Source organism: Camellia sinensis, chromosome 9 (genome assembly GCF_055761805.1).
Source record: "Camellia sinensis isolate YWXY chromosome 9, ASM5576180v1, whole genome shotgun sequence".
Lineage (NCBI taxonomy): Eukaryota > Viridiplantae > Streptophyta > Magnoliopsida > Ericales > Theaceae > Camellia > Camellia sinensis.
The window spans coordinates 6,226,621-6,253,251 of record NC_138969.1 but is presented as its reverse complement, the minus strand read 5'-3'; the positions used below and the strand labels follow the sequence as shown (position 1 = coordinate 6,253,251).

General features: G+C 33.9%; 2 protein-coding genes across 2 annotated transcripts; both read left to right on the top strand.

The window, feature by feature from the left end:
- Positions 1-4,462: 4,462 nt before the first annotated feature.
- On the top strand, positions 4,463-6,178 carry UFO (F-box family protein). The gene has a single exon (XM_028231439.2). The coding sequence runs from the start codon at positions 4,687-4,689 to the stop codon at positions 6,010-6,012; it is 1,326 nt and encodes a 441-aa protein (XP_028087240.2). The 5' UTR covers positions 4,463-4,686; the 3' UTR covers positions 6,013-6,178.
- A 7,393-nt stretch (positions 6,179-13,571) lies between these two features.
- Positions 13,572-25,990, top strand: LOC114287947 (uncharacterized). The gene is made up of 3 exons (XM_028231409.2): positions 13,572-13,945; positions 16,449-16,558; positions 25,366-25,990. The coding sequence occupies exons 2-3, from the start codon at positions 16,462-16,464 to the stop codon at positions 25,587-25,589; spliced, it is 321 nt and encodes a 106-aa protein (XP_028087210.1). The 5' UTR covers positions 13,572-13,945; positions 16,449-16,461; the 3' UTR covers positions 25,590-25,990.
- The last annotated feature ends 641 nt before the right edge of the window (positions 25,991-26,631 follow it).

The following is a 26,631-nucleotide window of genomic DNA, read 5'->3' as shown; positions in this document are numbered from 1 at the left end:
ATTGGTGCACAGGTTTTGGTTTCCTCGATTTGTTGCTTGATTTTTTTTATTACAGTGACAACTCATCTGTTATTGATATATGTGGGATTCTCAACTTAGAAAGTCACATGGTAACAGTGAATTCACTGAATTACCTTACAGTCAGCATGCCCTTATTTTGTTCGTATATGCAGATGGATTGTGAAGTCATGTGACTTGGTGCACATGCTTTGGTTTTCTCCATTTTTTGCTCGACTTTTTTGTTACAGTGACAACTCATCTCGTATTGATATATGTGGGATTCTCAATTCAGAAAGTCACATGGCAACAGTGAATCTACTGATTTACCTTACAGTCAGCATGCATTTACCTTACAGTCAGCATGCATATATGTGGGATTCTCATTTATCCGTTCATAATCAACTATATAAACGAGTAAAGGTGAAGACACAACCTTACAACTCAAGGTGAAGACACAACCTTACAACTCATTTCGCCCTACGAAATTATTATTCATTTGTTTTAAAAAATTAGCATGGCTACATGGTTCATAGGAGGGAGTGGGGGTCGTAGAGGTGGTAGGAACTTGCAAAGGGGTGAAAGTTCACGACGAGGAGGGGGAAGGGGAAGTGGCGATGCTGAAGATGAAACACCATTTCCTTTCTTGGATGCCTCTTGTGCTTATCATGATAGGTTTGGGAAGCGACATTTTGTCATGCCCAAGTACTATCGAGATCCATGTGGTTTGGTGGAGGATCCATCAGAAAATCAAACAGGATATGGTTATGCAAAGGCTAGACTTCTTAAGTGGCCCGCACTATTTATAGAGCGAGTGCAAAACGAAAGATTATGTCGGGAAAGAGGACTGAAGGTGCCAAAAACACGTTCTGTTGAGATCCAAAAGGAAGATCCTGATAATGTTGATCGACTATGTCAAACACTAGAACGTGAGATTTCTCAAATGGGTCGTAGATTGGCCCGCGATATGCAGCTACTCATACTTAAGAAGGATGCCCAGAAGAACAAAACAGAATCAAATGTTGCGGCTATCAAGGCTATCATGGAGGATCCTGAACTTGTCTCTGACGCTGAGCTTTCGGATTGTTCAGACTCTGAGCCACCTGCCGATTTAAGCGCGAATTAGGTGTTAATGTCTACACTTCGGCAATATAACAACTTGCATTAATATGTAATGTCTGTGTTAGAGTAAGTATAACTGTTATGTTATGTTTATGTTTAAGTTTATGTTTATGTATTGTGTCTGTCAAATGTTACGGCTATTAATATGCAATATTAGGTCATGAATTAGGTGTTTGTCTATCTAACTGTTATGTTTATGTATTGTGTGTTCAGTTAAGAGTGTCCAGGATGTATGTAATGTGTGTTCAGGTCATGGTGTCCATAATGTATTTTTGTGGGAGAATTATGTCTGTACTAGCTACGTAACTGAAAACTATTACATTTGCAACTTCAGTTATGTTGTTTTCATACCCGTATGAGTATTTTGTAAAGTACTGACTTCGTATATTATGTATTAAGTATTATTACAAAAATGTTGAGAAAATTTATTTTAGGAGCTCTCGTTGTGGCCTTTGTCTTCTTGGCCTACTCCGCGGTGGTCTTCGCGTCTCACCCTTCGTCGTTGCTCGTCGAGTTGCACAGTGTGTGGGTGTGCTTCGAACTGTACAGCATGCATATCACATTCTAACCCATAACAAAGACGATACAAAAAAATAAATTTTATAAATGAAAACGGGTACAAAACGGTTTTACTAAACTGGTTTACTAAACTGATTTTCTGAATTACATTCTCACATTCTAACCCAAAACAAAAGAATAAATATATATTTATGTTTAAATGAAAACGGCTTTCGTAAAGCCAAAATAATTTTCTACATAACACCTTCCAACCCAAAACAAAGACAAAAGAAAAAAAAAAATTTCATGAAAACGACTTTAGTAAAGCGAAAAAAAAAAAATTAATTACACAAAACAATAAGCAAAAAAAATATTTACATGAAAACAACTTTAATGAAGACGAAAAAAAAATTTTAATTACATTTTCTAAATCAAAACAAAGACAAAAGAAAAAATGAAAAATGTAACATGACAACGGCTTCAGTAAAGCCAAATAAATGAACATGATTGGCTTAATAATATCTACATGAATATGATTTTGAAATTATATATATGAAAAATAGTATGTAATATTATGTAAAATTTATGAATTACACATTCTAAACAAAAACAAAAGAAAAAAAAACATATTTTAACATGATAATTGCTTTAGTAAAGCCAAGTACTAAAATATACAGTGTAAATATATTTTTTAAAATATGTTTTATGTTTTTTTCTTTTGTTTTATCTTGAAAATAGCGTTTTATTCTAACAAAGTTTATGTTAAAAACGCTGGGCAAAAAAAAAAATTTCTGCTAAAATCGCTATTAGCAATAGCGTTTTTTGGCAACAAAATTTGAACTGAAATCGCTATTAGAGATAGCGTTTTTTCTGGGAAATTTTTTTTGTTAAAATCGCTATTAGAAATAGCGTTTTTTGGGAAATTTTGTAAAAAGCGCTGTTAAGAAAAGCGTTTTTATCCGGACAAAAACTAACGCTAGAAGCGCTATTTGTAACAGCGACTTCTTAATCAAAGTCGCTATTTTTAATAGCGATTTTCCTGTTCATCTACTTTTACGCTCCTAACAGTAAAAGTGCAAATAGTAATGGCGCTTTAACTTAGTTTTGGAATACCGTCAGAAGTTGGCCTAGTTTTGGAAATACAATGGAAAAGGGGCTTATATTGGGAAAAGCCTCAACATAATTGCTTATTTTTTAACTACACAAAATTTAAATTTTAAAAAATTATAAGTGGCACTTAAATCTTATATGATTTTTAACATACTACCTCGATTTTATTTTAGTTTTTTTTTTACAAATTTTAAAAAATTATAAGTGGCATTTCACTCTTGTCTAATTTTTTTAATTATTACCCTCTCCATTTCTTCTGTTATTAGAGTTATATTAGATTTTATTTTTTTTTCAAGTTTGTCTTATCTTATTTTTTAATTTTAAATTTCAACTTTGTTTTTTTTTTTTCAATTACTGAATTTCTCTCTACCTCATTTTTCTAGGATTTGTCTAATTTTCTTATATATATATATATATATTTATAATTTATCTTCAAATTTAAACTTAATTTGTTTTTATCTATATCTTATATTTACAGAATCCACTCTTACTCTTAATTTTCAGTTCAACTTTTTTTTCTTCTAAAATTTATTTAATTAAATATAGTAAGACCACTAAATATATTATTTCAATACCCATGTAAATAAATATCATAGTATTTAATTGTTAATTTTTAGCATGTTCAACATTATTTATCATTTTTTGTTACTTGCCCGTGCATAGCACGGGTTACCGCTAGTAGTGATTGATGAGGAAGTATAACTACATAGTATTCCGGAACTATTGTATAATTTTTCGTAAAGAAAATGATTGGTGAATGATTAAAGAATATGTAAAAAATATATTTCCTTTAGGTGTCGTTTGGGAAGAGCTCATTTGGACTCTTTTGGCTCTTTGAATCACAAAAGACAGAATAGGCTATTTGAGCCACAACAGACAAAACATCACATCCAACACATAATCATTACACTCTTCTCTCACAAAAAAAAGTCAAAAAAGCCAAAAAGTCAAAAAGCCCTTCCCAAACCAAGCTTTTGAGCCCAGGCTCAAATAGCTAAAAAGCCAAAAAACCAACTCACTTCCCAAACGGATGCTAGATATTTTAATGTGTTACCACAGCACTAGATTTGAAAAACAAATGTTAAAGACCTATATTTTACATTTACAAATGCATTCACAATGATGTGACAACGGTGATGGATCCAATGTCATTGAGTATTTAACTAATTAAAAATTGATATTTGTCAGATTATATTATTGTAAGTTGAATTATAAAAAAATTTATGAAGGTTTCGAATATATTTTTTTTAAATATAAGTTTAATTTTTAAGACTAAGGGTTCGTTTGGGAAGAACTGAAGTGGACTTTTTTGACTATTTTAGTCACAAAAGATAAAATAGATTATTTTAGTTACAAAAAACAAAACATCACATCCAACCCATAATCATTACACTTTTCTCTCACAAAAAAAGTCAAAAAAGTCAAAAAGTCAAAAAATCATTCCCAAACTAAATTTTTTAACCCAAGCTAAAATAACTAAAAAAGTCAAAAAGTCAACCCACTTGCCAAACAAAGGCTAAATAACGTTTCGTTTTTATTAATGGGTAGAATTTCTGAATTATAAACTAGAAGGGCCGAAGAAGAGAGAGAGAGAGAAAAAAGAAAAAAGGGCAGTCCCGTCCTATAAAAACACTTGTCCCCCTCACCCTACCAAACAATCCACGAGAGCCCAACAAGGAAGAATTGAGTAAAAAAAGCAACTAGTAAGCTTTCTTCTTAGAAACAAGTTTTTTTTCTTTTGTTTCTTGTCTCCTAGCATCTGCCCCTTCAACAACCACACTCCACTCCCACTGAATTTGAGAAACAACCTTAATTTCCCCATCCCAAAACTTTCACCAACAAAGGTCTAAAACCCAGAAGCCTCTAAATTCCCCACCAACTTTGACCTAGACTATACACACATATAGCTCTTCTACTATATATTGGTTTTCTCAAGAAACAACCAAAATTTCTGACTATATGGAACCTTTTAACACGTCTATCACAATACCCATTTCTTTCACTTTCACTGGTGGCAGTGGTGGTGGTAGTAGTAGTAATGTTCATGGCATTGCCAGTCCATGGATGGACAGCAGGATATGGGGCAGGCTCCCGCAGCGGCTCGTCGACCGCATCATCGCCTTTCTTCCCCCACCGGCCTTTTTCCGAGCCCGGTCAGTCTGCAAGAGATGGTATGGACTCTTGTTTTCCAACAGCTTCCTTGAATTGTACCTCCAACTCTCCCCGTTGCGCCGCCATTGGTTCATATTCTTCAAGCAAAAAAATCTCAAGAGCTACATAACTAGAAATAATACTATTGGTGGTGGTAACAGTGGTAGTAGCGGTAGTAGCAGTAACAGAGGTTACTCAGAAGGTTACCTTTTTGACCCTTACGAAGTCTCGTGGTACCGTCTTTCTTTTGCTCTGGTCCCACCGGGTTTCTCACCAACCTCATCTTCTTGTGGACTAATTGGTTGGTTATCAGAGGAGGCTGGCTCAAAAAGTCTCCTCCTCTGCAATCCGCTTGTAGGGTCCCTAACCCCAATACCCTCCACGCTCCGCCCTCGATTGTACCCTTCAATTGGCTTGATTATCACCAACTCATCCATTGACATGGTTGTCGCTGGAGATGACTTGATATCGCCATTTGCAGTCAAAAACCTAACTGCAGAGAGCTTCCATATCGATGGAGGCGGGTTCTATTCGATATGGGGAACCACTTCCTCACTTCCCCGGCTCTGCAGCCTCGAATCGGGTCGGATGGTTTATGTCCACGGAAGATTCTACTGTATGAATTACAGCCCGTTCAGTGTTCTTGCCTTCGACGTGGCAGCAAACCATTGGTCCAAAATTCAGGCCCCCATGCGGAGGTTTCTTAGGTCGCCGGGGTTGGTGGAGAGCCGTGGGAGTTTGATTCTGGTGGCGGCGGTGGAGAAGAGCAAGCTCAACGTGCCGAAAAGCTTGAGGCTATGGGGGTTGCAACCGTGTGGGACGACATGGGTGGAGATTGAGAGAATGCCACAGCAACTTTATGTTCAGTTTGAGGAGGTAGAAGGTGTCCGCGGGTTCGATTGTGTTGGGCACGGGGAGTTTATCGTCATTATGGTTCGGGGATCGGATAAGGCAGTCTTGTTTGATTTTTGTAGAAAGAGGTGGCTGTGGATTCCGCCGTGTCCTTTCACTCGTGGCGGTGGCAGTGGCGGTGGTGGTGATGAATTGTATGGTTTTGCATATGAGCCGAGGCTTGCGACCCCGGTGACTGGGCTTTTGGATCAGTTTGCACTTCCTTTTCAGTCTTTTCATTAATTTTTCCAAGTAATGTTTTAGTAGTACTAGTAATGGAATTGTGGTGGCTTTAGGGGTTGCTTGTTTGTTTGTTTGTTTGTAGAAGAAGAAATGGTAATGTGATAGTTAAGCTGTAAGGAGGTGTAATTGAACTGTTATTTATGTGATCTTGTTTATGTTTAGTCTACATCATCTATATTACATGATTACTAAAGATGCTTATTACAAATTAATCATTTATAATTATTATATCCTTTTAAAATGTATATTCTTTTCAATTATTTTTAAATTTAAATAAGCTATACGCAGTGTGACTCATTTGCAACCTTAAGAACGTAACAGAGATTTTTCTTTATTATTATTATTATGTAATAGAAAAAATTTAAAGAGATAAAAACAGTTATAATTAAAGTAATAATGATGCTTCTATTTTCACAGTGAAATGATTTTATTTTCAATTCGGAACATATTAGATTATGATTGTTAGGTGTTTCGAGGGGTGTGCTTTGAGGTGCTTCATGAGTTTGGTTTGGATGCCTCAGATTTATGTGATATTTGAGGGAGTGCTGATTGATGGAGTTGAGAGTCTTGGTGGCCTGTTCTATTTGGAGTTCTGGTGTTACATGTTTTCGGTTTTTTTGAGTTTGTATATGCTGTTGCTGCTGTTCGGGGATCTCTGATGGTGACTTTATTTATGTTGTATTTTAAAGTTTGGTTTTGGTTTTGATTTTTCGCTCACCAACTTGATGGGATGCTGGGCTTTGTATATGATGCCAATTCAGTTGGGATCATATTCCTTCGCTACGATACTTGTACATTCAATTTTTTTTTTTATTGATGCATGATGTTCTACCGTATTCATTAATAAAAAAAAAATTTGTTGATAAAAATATATAAATAATGAATGCTTCTTGTAACCAATGTTGCTTTTTCTTTCTTTCCTTTTTTTTATTTTTTATTTTTTATTTTTTATTATGTGCAAAAGTTAATTGGTAATTATTAAATTAATATGTATTAGAGTTCATCTTCCCACTTTTATTTATTTATCCACGTATCAAAAACATTAAAAATTTCATTTCAAATGATGACATCTTTTTAGTTGCATATGTTTTTTGATATTGAAAATCAAAATTTTAAAATTATTTCTCATGTAAAATATTTGTATGGAATTATTCATTTCAAAATTAAACATTCAAAATTAAACATTCATTCTATTTTTCCAAACACAAAAATTAAAATAATCTAAAAGTCTCTAAAATAGTCACATCCTAAACACTCACATAAATAAGAAAAAAAAAATACAATCCAACTTTTTAGACTAAGGTGTCATTTGACATGTGGATTAGGGTAAATTAGTCAATAAAAAAGAGAGAAGAAGAACTATTTTAACCAATAAGACAAAAGGTTGTTTTAGAAAATTGATTAAGGCCAAGTTTGGGTAGTTTAAAAAAAGCCAAAAAGTCAAAAAGTTACTCAAAAAGTTAAAAAGTCATTACTATTCACCAAAGTCAACAATTACGGCTGCACAATTCCCAATTCTAATTTTCTCCTACAAACTAATTTTTACAATTTTTTATTACACATTTTTCCATAAAAAGTCAAAAAGTTAACCCAAACATTCATATTTTCAACCTCAACTTTTTAGTCTAAAAAGACAAAAAGTGCACTTATTTAGTCTTCCCAAACTTGGCCTAAAAGTTAGTTTTTTTGACCCTTTTTTTTTATAAAAAACAAAAATGTGTAAAAAAGTATAATGGTATTATGACTTAAAATAAATTAAAAGTTAACTTTTGACTTTTAGTCAAGTTTTCAAATTGAGCCAAAATATCACATTCAAATCATAATCATTTTATTTTTTATCTCACAAACCATCAAATCACCTAAAAAAAGTCATTGATAAAAAAAACTATTATAAAAAAAGGCAATCATCATTCCAAATACAACTTTTTAAGTCAAATTAGAATATCCAAAAAGTCAATCTAAAAAAATTTATTCCAAACGAAGGCTTAGAGATGTGTAATAGAAATAATTGACTGCTGATTACGAAATATATAAGATAGAATTAGTTGCTTTAAATATTCTAATAAACTGTCACATAATTGAATTTAGGAATTAAGTCTAACTTTTGGATTAAAATTGATAGAAATCAGCTTGCTTGTTTTCATCTTTTAAAAAATACTTTTCAGAAAATTCTACTTTCTTATTTTTCGTATTTTTTTTGTTTTTACTTAATTTTTAAAAATATTTTAAGCAATTTTTTTATTTTTTAGACACACCTAACAAAAATATACCTAAAAAGTAAAAAAAATTATATATTTTTTTAAAATTCACTAAATACCAAAAATACAAAAAAATGCAAAATTCAGTACATTTTTTTTGTATTTTTATGTATTTATTAATTTTTTAAAATATTTTTCACAAATTTTTTACTTTTTAGATACATTTAAGTAAGGTGCATCTAAAAAAATAAAAAAAAATGTTTAAAATTTTAAAAATATTCACTAAAAATAAAAAAATACAAAAATCAAAAAACTTAATCCAAAAAACTCAAACGAAACACATTGAATGGTCTTGGAAAAATCAATTTTTTTTTTCAACTTTGGTCTATTTTTTAAGTGAGACCTATGCCCCAAAGTTTGATGGTCTAAGTGGTAACGCGTTCTGTACCGCGTTATAATTCACGTAGTATATTTGGTTACTCAAAACCATTATCGGGTGAATGCGAATTTGAAACCAAAGTGAACTCTATGAAAATGGAGTTTTTGTGGAAATTCCTTAAAGGTTTGAATTAAAGGCTTGTTCCACATTGGTTTGGTGGGCAAATTTTTGTGGGTTTATAGGGCTTAAGTTTGCAACTTGGAAAGGCCCCAAACAGCATCCCAAGTTTATAGAAGGGAGAGGTTGTGGGCAAAGTGGGTAAGACTCATTGGACCCAAAAATAAACACCCGCGCACGCCACCGCCGCAGTCTGGTCGGAATGTGTCACGCCCCAAAATTCGGACAATTAAATATTAAATTAAGACTAAATCCCAATAATATTCCATCATCCAAACCCTAAGGGTGAAACAAAAAAACTAAATGCCAACTAAACCATTCATCATAATTTCATAACTAACCAATACCTCCAACATTAAAGTAACAACACAAAGTCAAAATAACAGTCAAGAAAAATAAAATAACTCCACACGACATGTCCTACGATCACAGTTATTTCTTGTCACCACCAAAGCCTCTACTAATCCTACAAAGAAAACTCGGCTGTGCTCAAACAGAACGCACCCGAGTTGTCAAGAGACAAAACGGGTTAGTATACAGGTATACTGATATGAGTACAAGATCTAACACCCACGTGTCCACCAGACACAGACAAAAATACATTTAATTCTTATTACAGGACAAGACAAGTAGTTCCAATCGCATCGAGACGAATGGGTAGTTTCCCGAGATACGGTGGCATTTAGTTTCTTGTTCGTATACAACGAAATATAAATTTATTATAAAATAAACAAAATAGAAATAAAAATATGGTGGGTCAACCCTGCATAAAAAGTTAGTAAGACCCGCCATCCTAAAAAAAATAATGTTAGTATAAATTAATCATAAGTAACTTACTGAATAGTTTCCTACTTAAATAATTTGAATTGACCAAAACTCAAAGAACGAAAGTTGTACAGAATCAAATTTCCTAAAAGACAGCGTGAACAAATTTAACAGAAACTGAACAGGTTAAGAGAAAAACTTGATCTAAAAATCTAGACGGAATTCAATCAAAAAATCTGAAACTGAAAACGAACAAAAACTGTCATAAGATGAATTTTTTCGTAAAAGTTCAAAACATGAAAAGTGTGCAGAATAATGTTTTACTTTAGTTTACGCGAAACCAATAAAAATGAGCTCGTTTCGTGGGTTAAAACAACCTATAAAATCTGCATTACCAAAATGAATCAAACCGACAATAACCAAGGTCATCCGATTATAAGTTCTAGTCGATCTTTTTAATAAAAAGCTACAACACAAAAGTTGTCCAAAATCACGTATACATGCATCTGCTCAAATTTCATAATTTATTGAGGTCGATTACTACTTTTCAAGATGTACAAATCAATAAACTCATAATTAAATTTTTGTACCTTAACTCCACCACTTCGGCCCTCCCCTTCCGACCTACACATATATCCTATGTGTCTCTCGTATACCTAACACCGCTCCGAAGCCAAACTTGCACGGGGATATCGTCCTGAGTTTGACTCACATTCTCCGGATGGTTAGTATATATATACGCGCGCAAATCAAAACACTCGTCTACTCATGAGAATGAGTCAACAATATATATATACACAACATCTCACACATGAGCATAAACATAACAATAGCAAGCCTAAGACATTCAAATAAATTTCATAATCCTCACTTTTTTTTATACACTCTTTCTCACAATTACTCAAATAAAACAACAATCCATGGAGTCAGGGTGGAGTATAAGGAATTTATTTATAGGTTCTTAATTAATTTTAATTTCATATAACCATATTAATTTTAGTTTCATATAATCATGAGGGTTATTACAAACATAAAATAAATTCATAAAAATCGTAAATATGACATACACAACTAATCAAAATAATCAAAATCAATCAATCAACTAAAAATTCTAAACCTTACCTACACAACTAAACAAAATAATTAAAATCAATTAATCATCTTTATATAAACACAAAATCGAACTAACATCAAATAAATAAAATAAAAACAATGAATTAAATATAAATCAAGGAAAATAAATTTTATACTCACAATATTATTTTAAAGATCAAAGAATTATTTGAAAAACTAATAGGACCACCAAAATAAAATCCTAATATTTTCATTTTTTTTTTCTTTCTTTCTTCTCTCTTTCCACGCCACACACACAGCACTCTCTCTTTCTTCTTTGATTATCAATCTCTCTCTCTCTATCTGTCTCGCTTGCCGCCGCACAACACTTCTCTTTTCTTTCTTTTGTTTATAACCTAAAATAAACTATTATAATATATTATATAATACACATAATTATAATATATATAAATATAAGATTAAATATATATATATATAAACCTCTTTTTTTTATAACAAAAATAAATATATAAATATATGAATTAATTGAATAACACATTAAATTTATTAATTACAACATTAAATTCATTAAATATCACATTAACTAAACAACACATTAAATTTTCATGTAAACCACACAATTAATAAAACCAAAAATAAAATAAAATAAAATATAATAATAATAATAATAAATGACTTAAAAAAATTAGGGTCGCTACAGACTGGGCCCGACTCAATACTTATATTCTTGGGCAAAAAACATTTGAATTTTATTTTATTTTTTGGTAAAATAAAACCTATTCAGTTTTAAATTTCAAATTTTGGTTAGAAAAATTCAACTTTTGCTTGCACTTCTTCAAACCTTATGCACAGATTCATATCTGTCTGAACTCAAACCCATATCTGTTTAAATTCAAATCAAACAGGTTTATACCTGTTGAGTTCAAAATCGAATAGATTTTCTATCTATTCAACACTGTCCAAACAAGTACCATATCTGTTGGATTCAAATTTGAATAGCCACATTTTCTCTTATAAATTTGGATTTTGCATTCAAAATTTTTGTTTTTCTTTGCTATCCTTAATCTCTGCATTTTGCTGCATTAATTTTGTATGAGAAAAAGTGTATATACAAAATGTGTTCGTTGTGCGAATAATTTATAGTGCTGCAATTATTCATTGTTGATGATTTTATCCTGGGAGATAGACGTCCGGAATCTGAAAGTACCGTGGAGAGGATCAATCTGTTTTGAGGACACAGTGTTAAACACTGGACTTGATCAGAATTTTGTTCAATAAATACATAAGGTTAGTAATTAATTTACTTTTTGTTTTATTTATTTATTTTTATCAGATTCTGATTTTGTTTTTGTAACAAAATAATAATCTATTGTTTTATTTTATTTCTTTACTGGTTTGATTTTTGTAATCAAACAGTCTCTCTCCTTTTTTATTTCTTCTGTTTGTTGTTAAGTACACAAATATTATTTATTCTTAATACAATGAAGATTGTCCAACAAAAATAACATTACTCATAAATAAATTCTCTCTAAGAATATAAATTTTCATATAACATTGAATAATGATATATATACATAAAAAATATTAGAATTATATACAAAATGATATGATTGGAATGAGACAATAGAGAATTTATACTTCTACATACCAAAAACTCTCGGCACATTTCTAAGTCTGGTTTCGATTTTAAAACTTATACTTTTTTGTCAAAAATAAAATTAAATGTGGTAAACACTAAAAATATTATCATTTTAATATAATTTTATCTTTGTTAGAATAGGAAATAATTTTTAAAAATTTGAACATAATTTTTGTTAACAAATAAAATATTGGGTTAATTACACTTTTTACCATTGTAATTTGATTCAAATTTCAATTTAGTCTCTATAATTTAATTTGAATAATTTGGTTTTTACACTTTAAATTTAAATATAATTTCAATTTAGTCATTCTGTCTAAATTGAAGGTTTTAACAATTTTTGGATATTTGCCATTTTAAGTTTAGTTTTAATTTGGTCATTCCATAGAGATTGAAGGTTAAAATTAATAATTTTGGGACACTTAACAAAAATTTAAAAGGAATAACCAAATTAAAACTAGACTTCAAATGTATGGACCAAATTATTTAAATTATTTAAGAATGAAAAATGTAATTAATCCAAATAAAGAGTATTTATTTATTTATTTATCAAATCCATTTTAATATTTTTTTAAAAAAATTCAAAACATCTTTTACATTTGTTTACGACATGACCTTGATAAATTATTCAATACTTTTGGAACACTATTTTATTCCACTTACAAGTAAACACTTAATTATTTATTTCTTAAAATTCTAACTCTTTTGGCTTTAATTTTTTCAAAACTAACTATTTTAGTTGATTTTTCAATTTTTATTAAAAAATTATTAAAAAAATAAAGAGAAAGTTATGATAGTGTTTTTTTAACCCCCAAAAAAAAAGGCTTAATGTTTTTTTAAAAGTGAAACAGGTAAAAAATAAAGACAAAAAAAAAAAAAAAAAAAAAGCCCCGGAGAGAGTGAGGGGTTGGGATCTTCTGTCTCAAATTGCGTCCCAACTCTGTGTCCCACTCTTCATGGGCTGCCATATGTTCATAATTAAAAAATTAAGAATAAATTACAAATATTCTCTAAGATTTGATTAAAATACAAATTGTTCCTGTAATTTTGAAAATTACATTTTACTTTGAGATTTCTAATTTCATAACAAATCACATTTTTTATTAATAAATTATCAAGTCAATTAACAGTTTTTAATGATATTAAAAATATATTTTAATTAATAATTTAGATAATTTTATTATTATATAAGAGATGAATTATAAATTTTATTTTTTAAAATTAATTTTGTTAAATAAAAAATTATAATAAAAAATATTTATAATTTTTCAACTACAAGAAATAATTTATATTTTAAATAAATTTTGGAATATATTTGTAATTTATCCAAAAATTAAAAACCTTTCCGTCTAAAAGTCTCCGTTAAGAACCTATTCTTCGTCGCTTTCTTCATCAGCTTTTGTTCCCACCGCCGACTGATCATAAAAACATAAACAGTAGAAACCCAATTCCTTAAACAACTGTTATTCATTTATGTCCAGGAATGAAAATTCTAAAACTATTGTTGATTTCTGATCTGATCTAATTATTATTATTATTTTTTTTAAAATTTTTTCATCTATAAGTTGTATTTGATAAGACAAAAAAAACGGAGAGAGAGAGAGAGAGAGAGGGGTCGAAGCAGACGGAGGAAGAGGCGAGGCACGTCGGCGGCGGCCGCCATCACCACCGTCCTCGGCGAGGGACTCCGGAGCATACTCGGTATCGAACCCTAAACCCCCCTCTCTCTCTCTCTCTCACTCACTCTCTCTGCATGTTGAATCTCTAATTTTTAAGTAACTTGAAAGAATTACCATCTAAAATCAAATCCTAACTGTCCTAATCCCTGTAATTAAGGTCTTCAATTTGCTATTGATCTGTATATTTTGTGAATTTGGGGGGGCTTATTTGGAAAACAAGAACAATACAAGCCTGGTAGTACTGTTAATTTTAAAAATATAATAAAAAAAATTTGGGCACAACAAAAATATTTAGAAGAACAAACCTTTGAAGCATTCAAGCTGATTCGATTCCACCGGCTGTCTCTGGTTTCAAAAAATTGAACAAGGAAATTGTACTGTGATTCAATCGTGCATAGTCAATTAATTGCCACCTTCAAAGTAATCAATCGCTAAATTAAGAGTATAAATTATAGGATTTGTGTTTGTGTATAGTAATAAATGTGTAGTTGGTGTCTAATGAAGAAAACAGAGAGGGTTGAGGAGGGTGTACCAGAGCTCTTCCGCTACATCAGCGGAATCTGCTAACATATGCCTGGTGCGGTAGCTCTGATAAACCTTCTGCACCCACATGTTTTATTAGGTCATCGCCGGTCCTTACTCAAAATTCTACTCACATTTGAGTAAAAATTTGAATAGAAGTTTTATTTGATATGAACCACTTCAATAGACAAACTCAGATTTAAGCATGAAATTTTGAGCAAAAGCTTTACTATTGACGAAGTGGTAAATTTGAGAGCCACAAAATAGTCTTGAAAATTTAGAGTAAACATTTGGGTCTTCCTTGATTTGGGTAAAAAATTAAGTAAAACTCAATTTGGTGTAAGTTTGGGTCAAGGAATGGAGAGTGTTTTGAGTGTTTTTTACCCAAATTTAAATTTGACATAGCTTTGAGTCGAGGATTGGAGATGCCCTAAGGAGTTATTAGAGAGGATTAGATATTAATATTTAATGCATAAAATATTTAAAGCATAAACCTGTAGTGCATGCATTTAACTAACAAAAACACAAGGAGGCAGTCCTCCAATACAAAGAAAAAAGACTTGACAAACTTAAAGTTCTATATATCCTGTTGTGAACTTTGAATTCTGATTGCATCATTGCTTCAAATCTGAACTTAGATCTCAATATATGTTTTTGGATTCACATTCCGATATTTATTGGATCTCCAATTATTCTTTTTTTTTTGGGTGAAAGATTTTGCATTAAAGCAAAAGCAACAACTACAAACAAATGAAAAACATACATCCGAAATCAAAAATATAAAAGCCAAGGGAGAAAACAAACTTCCACCCTGTAGCCAAAAACAAAAATAGAAAGACTAGCCAACAATAATAGTATGCGTATGATCACTTAGTGACTGAAAATCCTAGAAGAAATGCCCCAATCATCACACATTCTTCTAGCACTAGGACAAAATTCCACATTTCTTAATGAGCTAAGCTTAGCTCTAATATCACCCACTAGCCCATCCAAAACCACATGAACAGGTAGATCTATCTTCTTGAATATTTTACTATTCCCTTCCTTCCAAACATGATACATAGTACCAGCAAGGGTCAACCTGTAATCATAAGTGCTGTAATAGCCTTACCTCCACAATTTCCAGCAGCCCAACTAAATTCTTCAGCAAAAGTCAGCAAATCTTCTAGCAGGAAAAATTCTCCTCAAAAGAACAATCCAAATATATGCTGAAAAATCACAACAAAAAAATAAATGATTTTGATTTTCTTCAAACCCATTGCACAAGACATACTTGTTTTCAGAAACAATGCCCCACTTCAACAGCCTATCCATTGTGGCTAATCTTCTCTGAACAACAAACCATTGCACAAAGCTCCACTTAGGAACATTTTGAGGAAACCACACCAATTTTTTTCTAAGGGATGATAGGGAATACAGTTTGAATTGCTTGCCAAGCTGAAGCCACAGTATATTCACCATTACTAGAGGGTAGCCAAAACACAGTCAGGCCTATTAGGATTCGGTAGGAAGCTAGCAGGGGTATTAGCTTCAATCTCAATAGTAACCACTTGCTACCTCTGGGCCATGCTGGATTGCCATTGAAATCGAACCTTTTTGTATACAGGTGGTATCCTCTTAATGTCTTCCTTTTGAATAAAGTTTGTTTACTTATATATATGAAAGAGTGCCAGAAGATGAAGGCAGAAGATGCTTGCACCTTTCAAAAACCTTGTTGGGCTTCTTGTATTAGTTGCTTTTGAAATCATTTCCATTCGTTTGAGCTTTTTGTAACAGTGAGGACATACTTTTAAATTCCATTTTCAATGCTTGATGTGATTTATGATAGTTAGCTAACTAAACTCCATTGACTGCCCCCCCCTCTCTCTCTCTCTCTCTCATGTATGCTTCATAATAGCCAATTAATAGTTTTTATTTTTCGGTAAATAAATAGTGACTTCCCCAAGGGGCGGTGTAATAACTAGATACTCAACATGACATGCCAAATTTTTGTTTATTTGTAGGTTGGAGTTAACAATGTCGTCGGTGATAAAGAAGTTTTTCATTGCCTCAATGTTTATGTGGGTAGCTCCAATTGCAATTTTATATGGTTTTAACCATAATTTATTTCCTGGTAAGCTTACTTTGTCTGTAAACCTCTTTAATCTTATCATCTTGAAAGATGCTCGATCATTTCCTAATATTTTCCTGTTTTAAATTCTGAAAGAACACTTTAAGAATTGATGGTGTGTCATGGAGGTTTTTCCTGAACTCGAACAATGATTTTGTGTTCAACTACATAGCTCCCGTGTTCAAAATTTGTGAATATAATGGTCAAAACTTGGTCGTTTAGTACCGCGGCATGTCCTTCCTGCATGAACTTGTGTCTGTTTATGTCTCCCTGATTTTTATAGTGCCTTGAACTTTAACCATGTAAAGTTTATAACTTCTCCTTACTCTAGTCATCACTCCAACTATCTTTTTTTTGATCAGCAAAAAAAAGACTTTATTGATGAAAGCAAACAAGAAAAGAACAATACATCAATAAAGCAAGGCAAGAGCGAGCAACTACATACAGCCAAACCTAATCTCAACTAGGTTGGCACCAAGATGACCGCAGTATGACTGCTACACAAGCCCAGGTTGGTGAGGCAACAACCAAAAAAGAAAACAGAAAAAAAGAAGTACAGATGCCCCGAAAAAACCAGAAGAAAACCAATAGCCAATTAGCCAATGGATCAATCAACCCCTACCAAGACACCTTCTAATCTGATTTAGATTATAGATAAAATCACTCACTGGGTATTGCGATTCCTTTGATGATTATCTGAGCCAAAGAGCCAATCTAGTATTGATAAGCTCAGACAAGACCTCAACATCACCTTTTGCCTTATTGAAAACATACTCATTCCTTAGTTTTCATATAGGCCAAAGAGTAACAAGCAGGACTGATCTCCAAAACACTTTTTCTTTCTTCTTAAACTTAGCACCCTCCCACCAATGCATCAAAGAATCAACTGTGCCAGGAATAACCCAATGTAATCCCCACCACTTCAACAAGGATGACCAAACCTTCCACACAAAAGGGCAATGAAGGAGCAGATGTGTTACCGACTCCAAATCGTGTTTACGGAAACGACACAGAATACGGATTCCTCCAGACAGGACCCAATTTTCTGTAAGAATACAAAGGTCTTTACCTTATGTTTCCAAGCAAACCAGCCAAAAAACTGAACGTTAGGAGGTAAGACATTATTCCATAGCAATCTACTAACCTTAAGGTAATTTCCTACTTCCAATGAACAAAGCTTGTACAAAGAAGATACCGAAAAAATACCTGATGCTGTGGCTGTCCACTTTGGGTAATCAATTCTATCCAAGCTTACTGAAGGACCAGATGAGAGAATAGATAATAATCTTTGCAATTCCGCCCTTTCCCACTCAAACAATACTCTTCTAGGCAAAATGTTCCACTCCCTTGAGGTTTCCTTTAAATCTGCAAACAGATGAAGTGAACCCCGCTTTTCCTTTGATAAGCTGTACAATCTGGGGAACTCTATTTTCAAACAATGGGAATTACACCACACATCCTCCCCAAATCTTACCCTACAACCATCCCCCACCCTTACTTTAAAATTATTTCGAAAACACTCCATCAGAGAAGGGTGCTGGTTAGCCTCTGAACTAATATCATTCCATAATCTTGACTGCCAAGAGCTATTCCCAGGAATAGGTAACCAGCCACTCCTTAATATTATATTTACTGCAAATCACTCTCCTCCACAGTGCATTTATCTCACAAGCAGATCTCCACCACCACTTTAGTAACAAACAAGAATTTGCAATTCTAACCTTCCTACTGCCCAAACGTCCTTGATCAATACTTCTAGTTACCTCCTTCCATTTAACTAAGTGAATTTTTCCTTTGAGATCTAAACCTCCCCATAAGAATGCAGCTTGTAATCTTTCAAAATCCTTGGCTACCCCCTCAGGCATTCTAAACAGAGATAAATAGTAAATAGATAAGCATGATAGGACTGACTTAATCAAAGTCAACCTACCAGCAAATGACAAGAACCTCCTCTTCCAACCCGCTAATCTAGCTTTAACTTTATCAAAGACTGGTTTCCAAGTCCTCCTCCTACTAGGATTTGCCCCCAAAGGAATCCTAAAATAATTCAATTGTAATGAGCCAGCCTTACTGTTAAGTTTGCTAGCAAGTTCTACCAGGATATTTTCCTCCACACCTACTCCACAAACCACACTCTTATGATAATTTATTTTCAACCCAGATACAAATTCAAAACATCGTAGGATTCTCTTGATATTTACTACTTCCTGTTCATCAACTTTACAGAATAAAATAGAATCATCAGCAAACTGCAAATGGGACACAAGTACACCATTTGCCCCATGAGCACTGAAAATTTTCCCTTTTGGGTCCAAGAAATGGTCCAGTTTTGGAAAAATGGAATAATTTTCGAGAAAATTAGTCAACCTCAGTAAAAATTCTCAAAAAATGTTTTTGCAAACGTCCACTGCTCAATGAGCATGGAACCTACTATTGAGATGCACAACCTCGGATTCATAACAATGAAAAACTGCCCCTTATCTGAAGGACACTGCATGGCAACGGAAAGTTGTCCCTTGTTTGAATAGCACCGCAACACATTGTAGGGCAATGGAGAGTTGCCCCCTGTTTGAATGGCACCGCAGTGCATTGTAGTCAATCCTCAGAATGACGAACACAACCAAACTCTCTCGGATATAGAGAAGGCAAAGATGATCCCCTTACACCCTTAATTAGACACTTTTCGAGAGCTCTGGACAGTAGTACATTTAAACCTTCTGCCACTATATTGAATAGGAAAGGGGAGAGAGGGTCACCTTGCCTTAACCCTTTTTGGGGACAGAATTCTTCAGTGGGAGAGCTGTTCATAAGGACTGATACCCTAGCTGATGTATTCTCTTATCCAAGCTATCCATCTATCACCAAAACCAAATCTTGATAACATTGAGAATAGGAATTCCCAATTGACTGAATCAGAGGCCTTTTCAAAATCAAGCTTTAGTATCTTTGACTTCTTCCACCCATCAACCACCTCATTTGCTATTAAGATTCCATCCAAAATATTTTTGCCACTTAAGAAAGTAGATTGAGCCTCGCTGATTATTTCTGGCAGAACATTCCTTAGTCTATTTGATAACACCTTAAATAGAACCTTGTAAACTAAACCCACTAGACTTATAGGCCTAAAATCTATCAATCCCACTGCATTCTGTTTTAGGTACCAATGTTATAAAAGAATTATTAATACCTCTGACCAATTTACCATGCGTGTGAAAATCTTTCATGAATTGGATAAAATCTCCCTTCATTATCTTCCAATGCTTCTGGTAGCATAAAAGGTTAAACCCATGGCCTGGAGCCTTGTTTCCATCACAATTTTTGATGGCTGCGCATATCTCATCCTCTGAAAATTCTGATTCGAGCATTTCAAAAGCATGACTGTGCCTTACTATTTTGAAGACACCATCCAGTGATGGTCTACATTTCCATTCCTCTGAAAAATGTCTGATGAAGTGCAAGCATACCTCATCATGTTTGACTTTCCCAGGATCTTCATACACCAGGTGCCTGTTTGGCAGAAATTATTTACAGCTTATTTCAGCTTTCAGCTTAATTTAAGCTATTTTGATGTGTTTGGTTTAGCTTATAGCTTATAGCTTATAGCTTTGTGGAAGTCAGAAATCAGCTTATTCTTTGAGTGGGGCATGAGATGCTTTAAGAATAAGCTGGAAATCAGCTTAAGCTGAAAGTTATAAGCTATAAGCTGTTTAGGCATAAGGTATAAGCACTTTCCCACAGCTCTACCAAACAGGGCTCAGATCTCCAACAGTTACTGAATTGAGCCCATTTTTGCTCTGTCTACTAGCAGCCATGACATGAAAATACCTAGTGTTCTTATCACCCTTTAGTGCCCAGTCAAGTCTAGCCTTTTGAAGCCACATCCATTCAACCCTTCTACTTAACTTCCAAGCCTCACTTATCACTTCTTTTCTTCTTGCCTTCTCAACATCTGCTAAATCTCTTGTTTCTGCTAGCAGGTCAAGCTTGTTCAATTCCTCCTTGACAGCCTTGAGATTGGTTGTAACATCCCCAAATACTTCTCTATTCCACTTTCTCAAAGCCTCTCTTAGCAATTTAAGTTTACTATGAACGATGAAACCTGCCCACCCAACTACTCTAGCCTCCTTCCAAATTTTACTCCAGAAAAGCTGAAAACTGAGGATGTAAGATCCATGCATTGATGAATCTAAATGGTCTAGGGCCCAATCCCTTTCATCCTCCATTAGGATTAAGGGGCAATGGTTTGATAGTAATCTAGGTAAACCCCAAAACTTGAATTTGAACACTTCTAACCACTGTAGATTTGCTAGAAATCTATCTATCTTACTCCACTTTTCCCCCTCTTGCGCATTGCACCAAGTGAACTTCCTACCCAAAAGAGAGATATCTGAAAATTCACAAGACTCAAAGAAATTGTTAAAATCCCTCATACCTCTGTCCCTCCTAGAGCAGCCTATCCTCTTACCTACACTTTTGATTTCATTAAAATCACCACCTATACACCAGGGCTTAGAGAAAGCAGACTTCAACCCACCCAGAATATTCCCAAGCTTTTCTCTCTTACCCACTACATTAGGGGCATATATATTCACAATAACACACTCAAAAGAGTTGAAAAGTTTACCTGAAATTAGAATAAAGCTCTTATTACTGCAACATTCTGAGAGTTGGAATATCCCAGGACCCCAAATACATGGGAGACCTCCTGATGAGCCTTTTGAATCTACACACAAATATTCCATTTTATCTATTGGCCATTTTAACATCCAAATTAGAGCAACTAATTAACTTTGTTTCTTGGAGCAGAATAATATCAATCTTTCTATCAGCAATCAATCTTCTAATCTTTCCCCTCTTCTCCCTCCTACCCAATCCTCTGCAATTCCAAGAAAGTATCTTCATTAGGAAACAAAATATAAACTCTGAAGCCTCCTATGGACACAGCTCAAACCACATCCTTCATCCCTCCACCAATCCTCCCCTTGCCCTTCAGCTCCATATCTGAAATCATCTTCGAAGCATCTGCTTCATTCCCATGATAATTAATCGCCAACAAGCTCCCCATTTGAAGAGTAGCATGAGCTTCCTTTAGGATTAAACTTCCCTCCCCTAAGCTGCTACCAAGATGAGATGAAGATAAAGATGCTAAAGCTGCCACTGCTGGTCTGAAAATAACGTTCTTAGATCCTTTCTTACTTGATGACACAGCTTTATGGCTAAGGTTTTTAACGAAACCTGAGAATCTGCCCATTTGCATTTGATTGCAATGCCCTCCTTTCCTTTTTTCTCCCATCTTACCTTTACCCTTCAAAGTCTCCTTCCCCTTCGAAACTTCCTTCCTCAGATGGTTCTGGTTAGAATGATTACTCCTCTCATTTGGCCTAGAGTGGTTACTACTCTCATTGGGTCTATCAACAGCTTTCTTTTTTATTTGACTTTTATCTGGGCCAATTTTATCCACAGACCCACATAGCCCACAATTAATTGTTTGATCTTGGCCCAAAATAACCTCAAGGTTGATACCTGGTCTATCTTTGCCCAATCCAGTAAAGTTCTTAATGAAGCCTGGTGTATACACCTGCCTCGTTTCCACCCATATCAAAGCTTTCCAACAGCAACAATGCCTCCTTTTCAAATACTTTTCCAACATTTACCTTTCCTAAGTCATTTAGGGGTTGTTTGAGATGTTCTAAATAAGTGCATTTTTTGACTTTTTATGAAATATGGGTTGAGTATGGGTTGGGTTTGAAGTGATGTGGTAGAGAGGGGATGCGATTTAAATAAGATGATGTGACTTAGGGGTGGTTTGGGATGATCTAAATAAGTGCACTTTTTAACTTTTTATGAAATATGGGTTGGGTATGGGTTGGATTTAAAGTGATGTGTTAGAGAGGTGATGTGACTTAAATAAGATGATGTGACTTAAATAGGACAGTGACTTTTTGACTTTTTGGCTTTTTTAAATCATGCCAAACAAGGCCTTAAATAGGATAGTGACTTTTTGGCTTTTTGACTTTTTAACTTTTTTAGGGGATGACAAACAAGGCCTTAATTAATGAATCCTCAACTGCTGAAGCATGTGTCAAACCATTAACATCGTCCAGCTCAACCTCTTTCCCCATCTGACTTGTCTCACTAACATGGTCCAACTCATTCCTTCTGTCCAGCTCATCCACTGAGTTAGCTGCCTTGTCATTCTCTTTCTCCTCCTCCTCTCTGTTTCTGACTTGAGACCCTTGAACGGTAATGTCGAAAGAACCGGATTCTTCATCTTGATGAATCTTACACTTGCATACCTCTTTTACCACCTTAGATACTACTCTTTGCTCCTCACATACCCTTATTGGATAACACTTCCCTTTACACTCCAGGTTGATTACATTATTAATAAGCTCCATACTCCTTGTTGCTACTCTGATTTTGGCACATTTGAATGAAGCTGGATGGCTTGCATCATCATCAAAATTAATTTCACCCCAGATGCTTTCAATCTTCTTTAGAGTGTTGCTATTCCAAAGATTTAATGGTATACCATAACAGCTTAAACATACCATTCTCTCTTGTTCTAGCTGCAGACCGACTTTCCATTCAGTAATAAATTCACACCACTCATGTATCCATGGATAGAATCGTGGTAGTTTAGATTTCATGTCTTCCTTTGAATTGAAAGTTACTACCACATCTCTACCACCTCCTTCTCTTACCAGAACATCTCTCACTCCTCTTACCTTTAACTCCTTTTCCAACTCATGAGCATTGAGGTTTGCTTTGAGCCTTAATATAACACTCTCATACAACCATCCATTTCCCATCTCAGCGACTGCAACTGTTGTACTTGCTTTGTTTTGATTAATCTTTGCATTTACTACTTCTGCAAAGGATCTGTGGTCCTTAACCTGAAACCTATTCCCTTCACCCTTTGCACTTTCGAACCTTCGACTAATGGAATCATGCACCTGGCTCTGATGAATATCACTAATAACTGCTTTCTTCTTGCCGTACTCAGCCTCTTTCACTTCCAACGCATTATCATCCACCCACAGTCTATTTGCTTTTTGAATTGCCATTTCCTTAGCCACTGGGCAGTCAAACCTCACAAAACCAAACCTCGTATTCTTGACCTTGCGCCTCTTTTGTGGGATAAATACATCCTTTACAATGCCACACTTCATGAATAACATATATAACCCTTTTCGATCCATAGAGTTGGGAATATTATCCACAAAAAATGTGAACAAACCTTCGCTTGGCCCATTGATTCTTGTTTCCAGTCTTCCTCGTCGTTTAACCACATGGCATCAAGACCCTCCAATCCCTCCCATCACTTCAACTATCTTATTAACTCTTCTCCCTTATCTTGCTTTGTTGTTGTTGCCTTTAACTTCTCATGGATAATAGCTTCATGACTAAGGTACTGTTTGATAAAGTTGAAAATTGAAAACTGAAAACTGAAAAGTAAGTATTGAAAATTGAATGCTGAATTTATTAAGTTAAAAAGTCGTTTGATAAAAATTTAAGTGCTGAACTAAAAATAAATTATTTGATTTGTATAAGATTAAATTTGAAATTTATTATTTTTAAATTATATATTTAAATTTTTATATTGTAATGGTAATGGTAGTGGTAGGGGAGATGGTATGATGATGATGGTAGTTGTAGTGGTAGCGGTAGTAGTGGCGGCGGCGGCGGCGGTGGTAGCAGTAGTGTGGTGGTGGCGGTAGTGGTAGTGTTAGTTGTAGTGGTAGTGATCATTGTGGTGGTGGTGCTGGCAATGATGGCGGCGGTGGCCGCATGAAGGTGGTGGTGGTAGTGAGTTTATAATAGTTAATACTGATACTTATATTTAGGTCTCGTTTGGGAACTGACTAATTTAGTAGCTTTTTGGCTATTTTGCTAAAATATGAGCTAAAAAAAACTAGTATGTTTGGGATGACTTTTTGGCTTTTTACGAAAAGATGTGTAAAAAGTAGAGAGAAAAGAGAATTTTTGACTTTTTGGTATAGATTGTTGATTTTTTGATTTTTTTAGTGACTTGTTGACTTTTTGGCTAAAAAAGCCACTTGCCAAACGAGGCCTTAGTATTTATTAATTCAGTCAAAATTAAGTAAGTTTCATATAACTTGCAATTTTCTTAAGTCTTAGCCGACATTTTAAGATGCACTTAAAATTTTAAGTGATATCAATTGTGGTTATCAAACAGACTTAATTGATTATCACTTAATATATTCAGTTTTAAGTACTGAATCATATTATCAAACCCTTTCTAATTTTGTATTGTCATTTTATTTTAAAACTACGGACACAACTAGAAAGGTTATCATTTTATTTTAAATAATCTAGTATCATTTTCTAATCAATCAAATTGTTAGTTTTCTAGCGCACATGACTTTAGTAGGTTTCATTGGCATTGTTGTGCTAATGATCACCCAAGTCATTTTGCAAGTTTTTTTAAATCAAAGAAAGTATTTGGCTTGTCATATCAATTTTAGCATCATCCTTGTGATTTATTTAGTTTGCTGAAGATGTGAAAGAGAAAATACACGTATAACTTTCTAGACACTTTGTTTGGCTTCACTATAGTAACTGAATGAAGAAAAGTGCAAAAGATGGTCAATCCTCTCTCATTTACTACATTTGGACCAATACTTTTAATAATACGACGTGCTATTTTAATTTGAATCTTATAATTTTAATGTTCCATGGAATCTGAATAGGATATGATGATATTCTATGTTAAATTTTGTGGTTCAAGCTGTGGAGTCAGTATTTCATGTTGCTGTTGCAATTTAAGCATTATTCATCTGGAACAGGTTCAACCCAGTTGTCCTCCCATTCCATAACGCTATTGAGCGGATTTCTTGCTGTCATATCAGTGAATGTTGTCATTGCATTCTACATATGTATGGCGATGAAGGAACCTTCAGATAAACACGAGCCAGATCCTGCATTCCTCGCTAATGCCAAGGCTAGTCTAAGGCAGAATAGACCAAACGAAGATGAGGATTCATCACAAACCCGCAAAAAAGAAGAGTAGGACTTTCACCAACCAGGAAAAAAATGCAGAATTGAGGTTTGGGCAATCATTTATTTTATTATTCTTGAGATTCACACATTAATGTCACATTCTGCATTCGGCTACCAAAAGGGAGTGAAGTGAATTGAGGGATGCACAAATCTTTTGAGCGATTACCATCAAGTCACACATCTTTTTGTGCTTATAAAACAGGGTTGTGTTTTTCATTTGGTATTACACTTGAGATCACACATTTACGTGGTGTCAATTGGTACTGATGTTGTGTTAGATGATTAAAATTTGTTTGATGTGTTTTCCAACATTTCTGTGCAATCTCTTTCTGCGTGTTCATCAAATTGATAGTATAATTTGATGGGTAGAGAAATTTATCAATACAAGGGCAATCAAATTTGTATCTTCAATGGATTCACCCGTTACTACTCCCAGACCTCATCTAATGGGACTAAATTGAGCGAGCTTCTCTTTTTTCTTCAAAAAATGTTAGTGGCCACCATTTATGTAATTATGTCAGTTTTGGCTTCTTTCTTTGACTGTTCTGCCCCAAGATCGGTTCCACTAATACCTATTTCCGTGATCGAAAAACTATTCACCTTGTAGGGTCCGCGGAGAACATTTATGCAAAATATCATATTAATTAGATATTGATAGTCACATGATTGGATTAGATTTAGCTCAAACAAAATGGATTATTTATTGTCAAAGTCACGTTTACATTCCGTTTTTAATACAAATATGATATAATTATGTGGCTGTCAATATTCAATCAATTTTTGGCCTATGAAATTGTGCTTGAGGTAAGCCCCATCTTCTTTTGGTTTGTGGAAGTAGACAAGTTTTGTTGAACTGCTTAAAGTATGGTATCTTTTGCGAGTGCAATATATTTTTATTTTGATCTTGTTGGCATCAAATTATGGCTATTCTAATGCACAACATGGCTAGTAAAAGAAGGGGAGGATCAGGACATGTATGAGTTGATTCTAATACAGTCATCTCATTCTAGGCACTACTAGCCTAAAAGGTGAGCTTTCTTCTTCCCTAGACT

Coding starts and splice junctions, on each gene's coding strand:
- UFO (XM_028231439.2), top strand. CDS start 4,687: ATGGAACCTTTTAACACGTCTATCACAATACCCATTTCTTTCACTTTC.
- LOC114287947 (XM_028231409.2), top strand. CDS start 16,462: ATGTCGTCGGTGATAAAGAAGTTTTTCATTGCCTCAATGTTTATGTGG. Junction 16,559..25,365: donor TAACCATAATTTATTTCCTG/GTAAGCTTACTT, acceptor CATCTGGAACAG/GTTCAACCCAGTTGTCCTCC.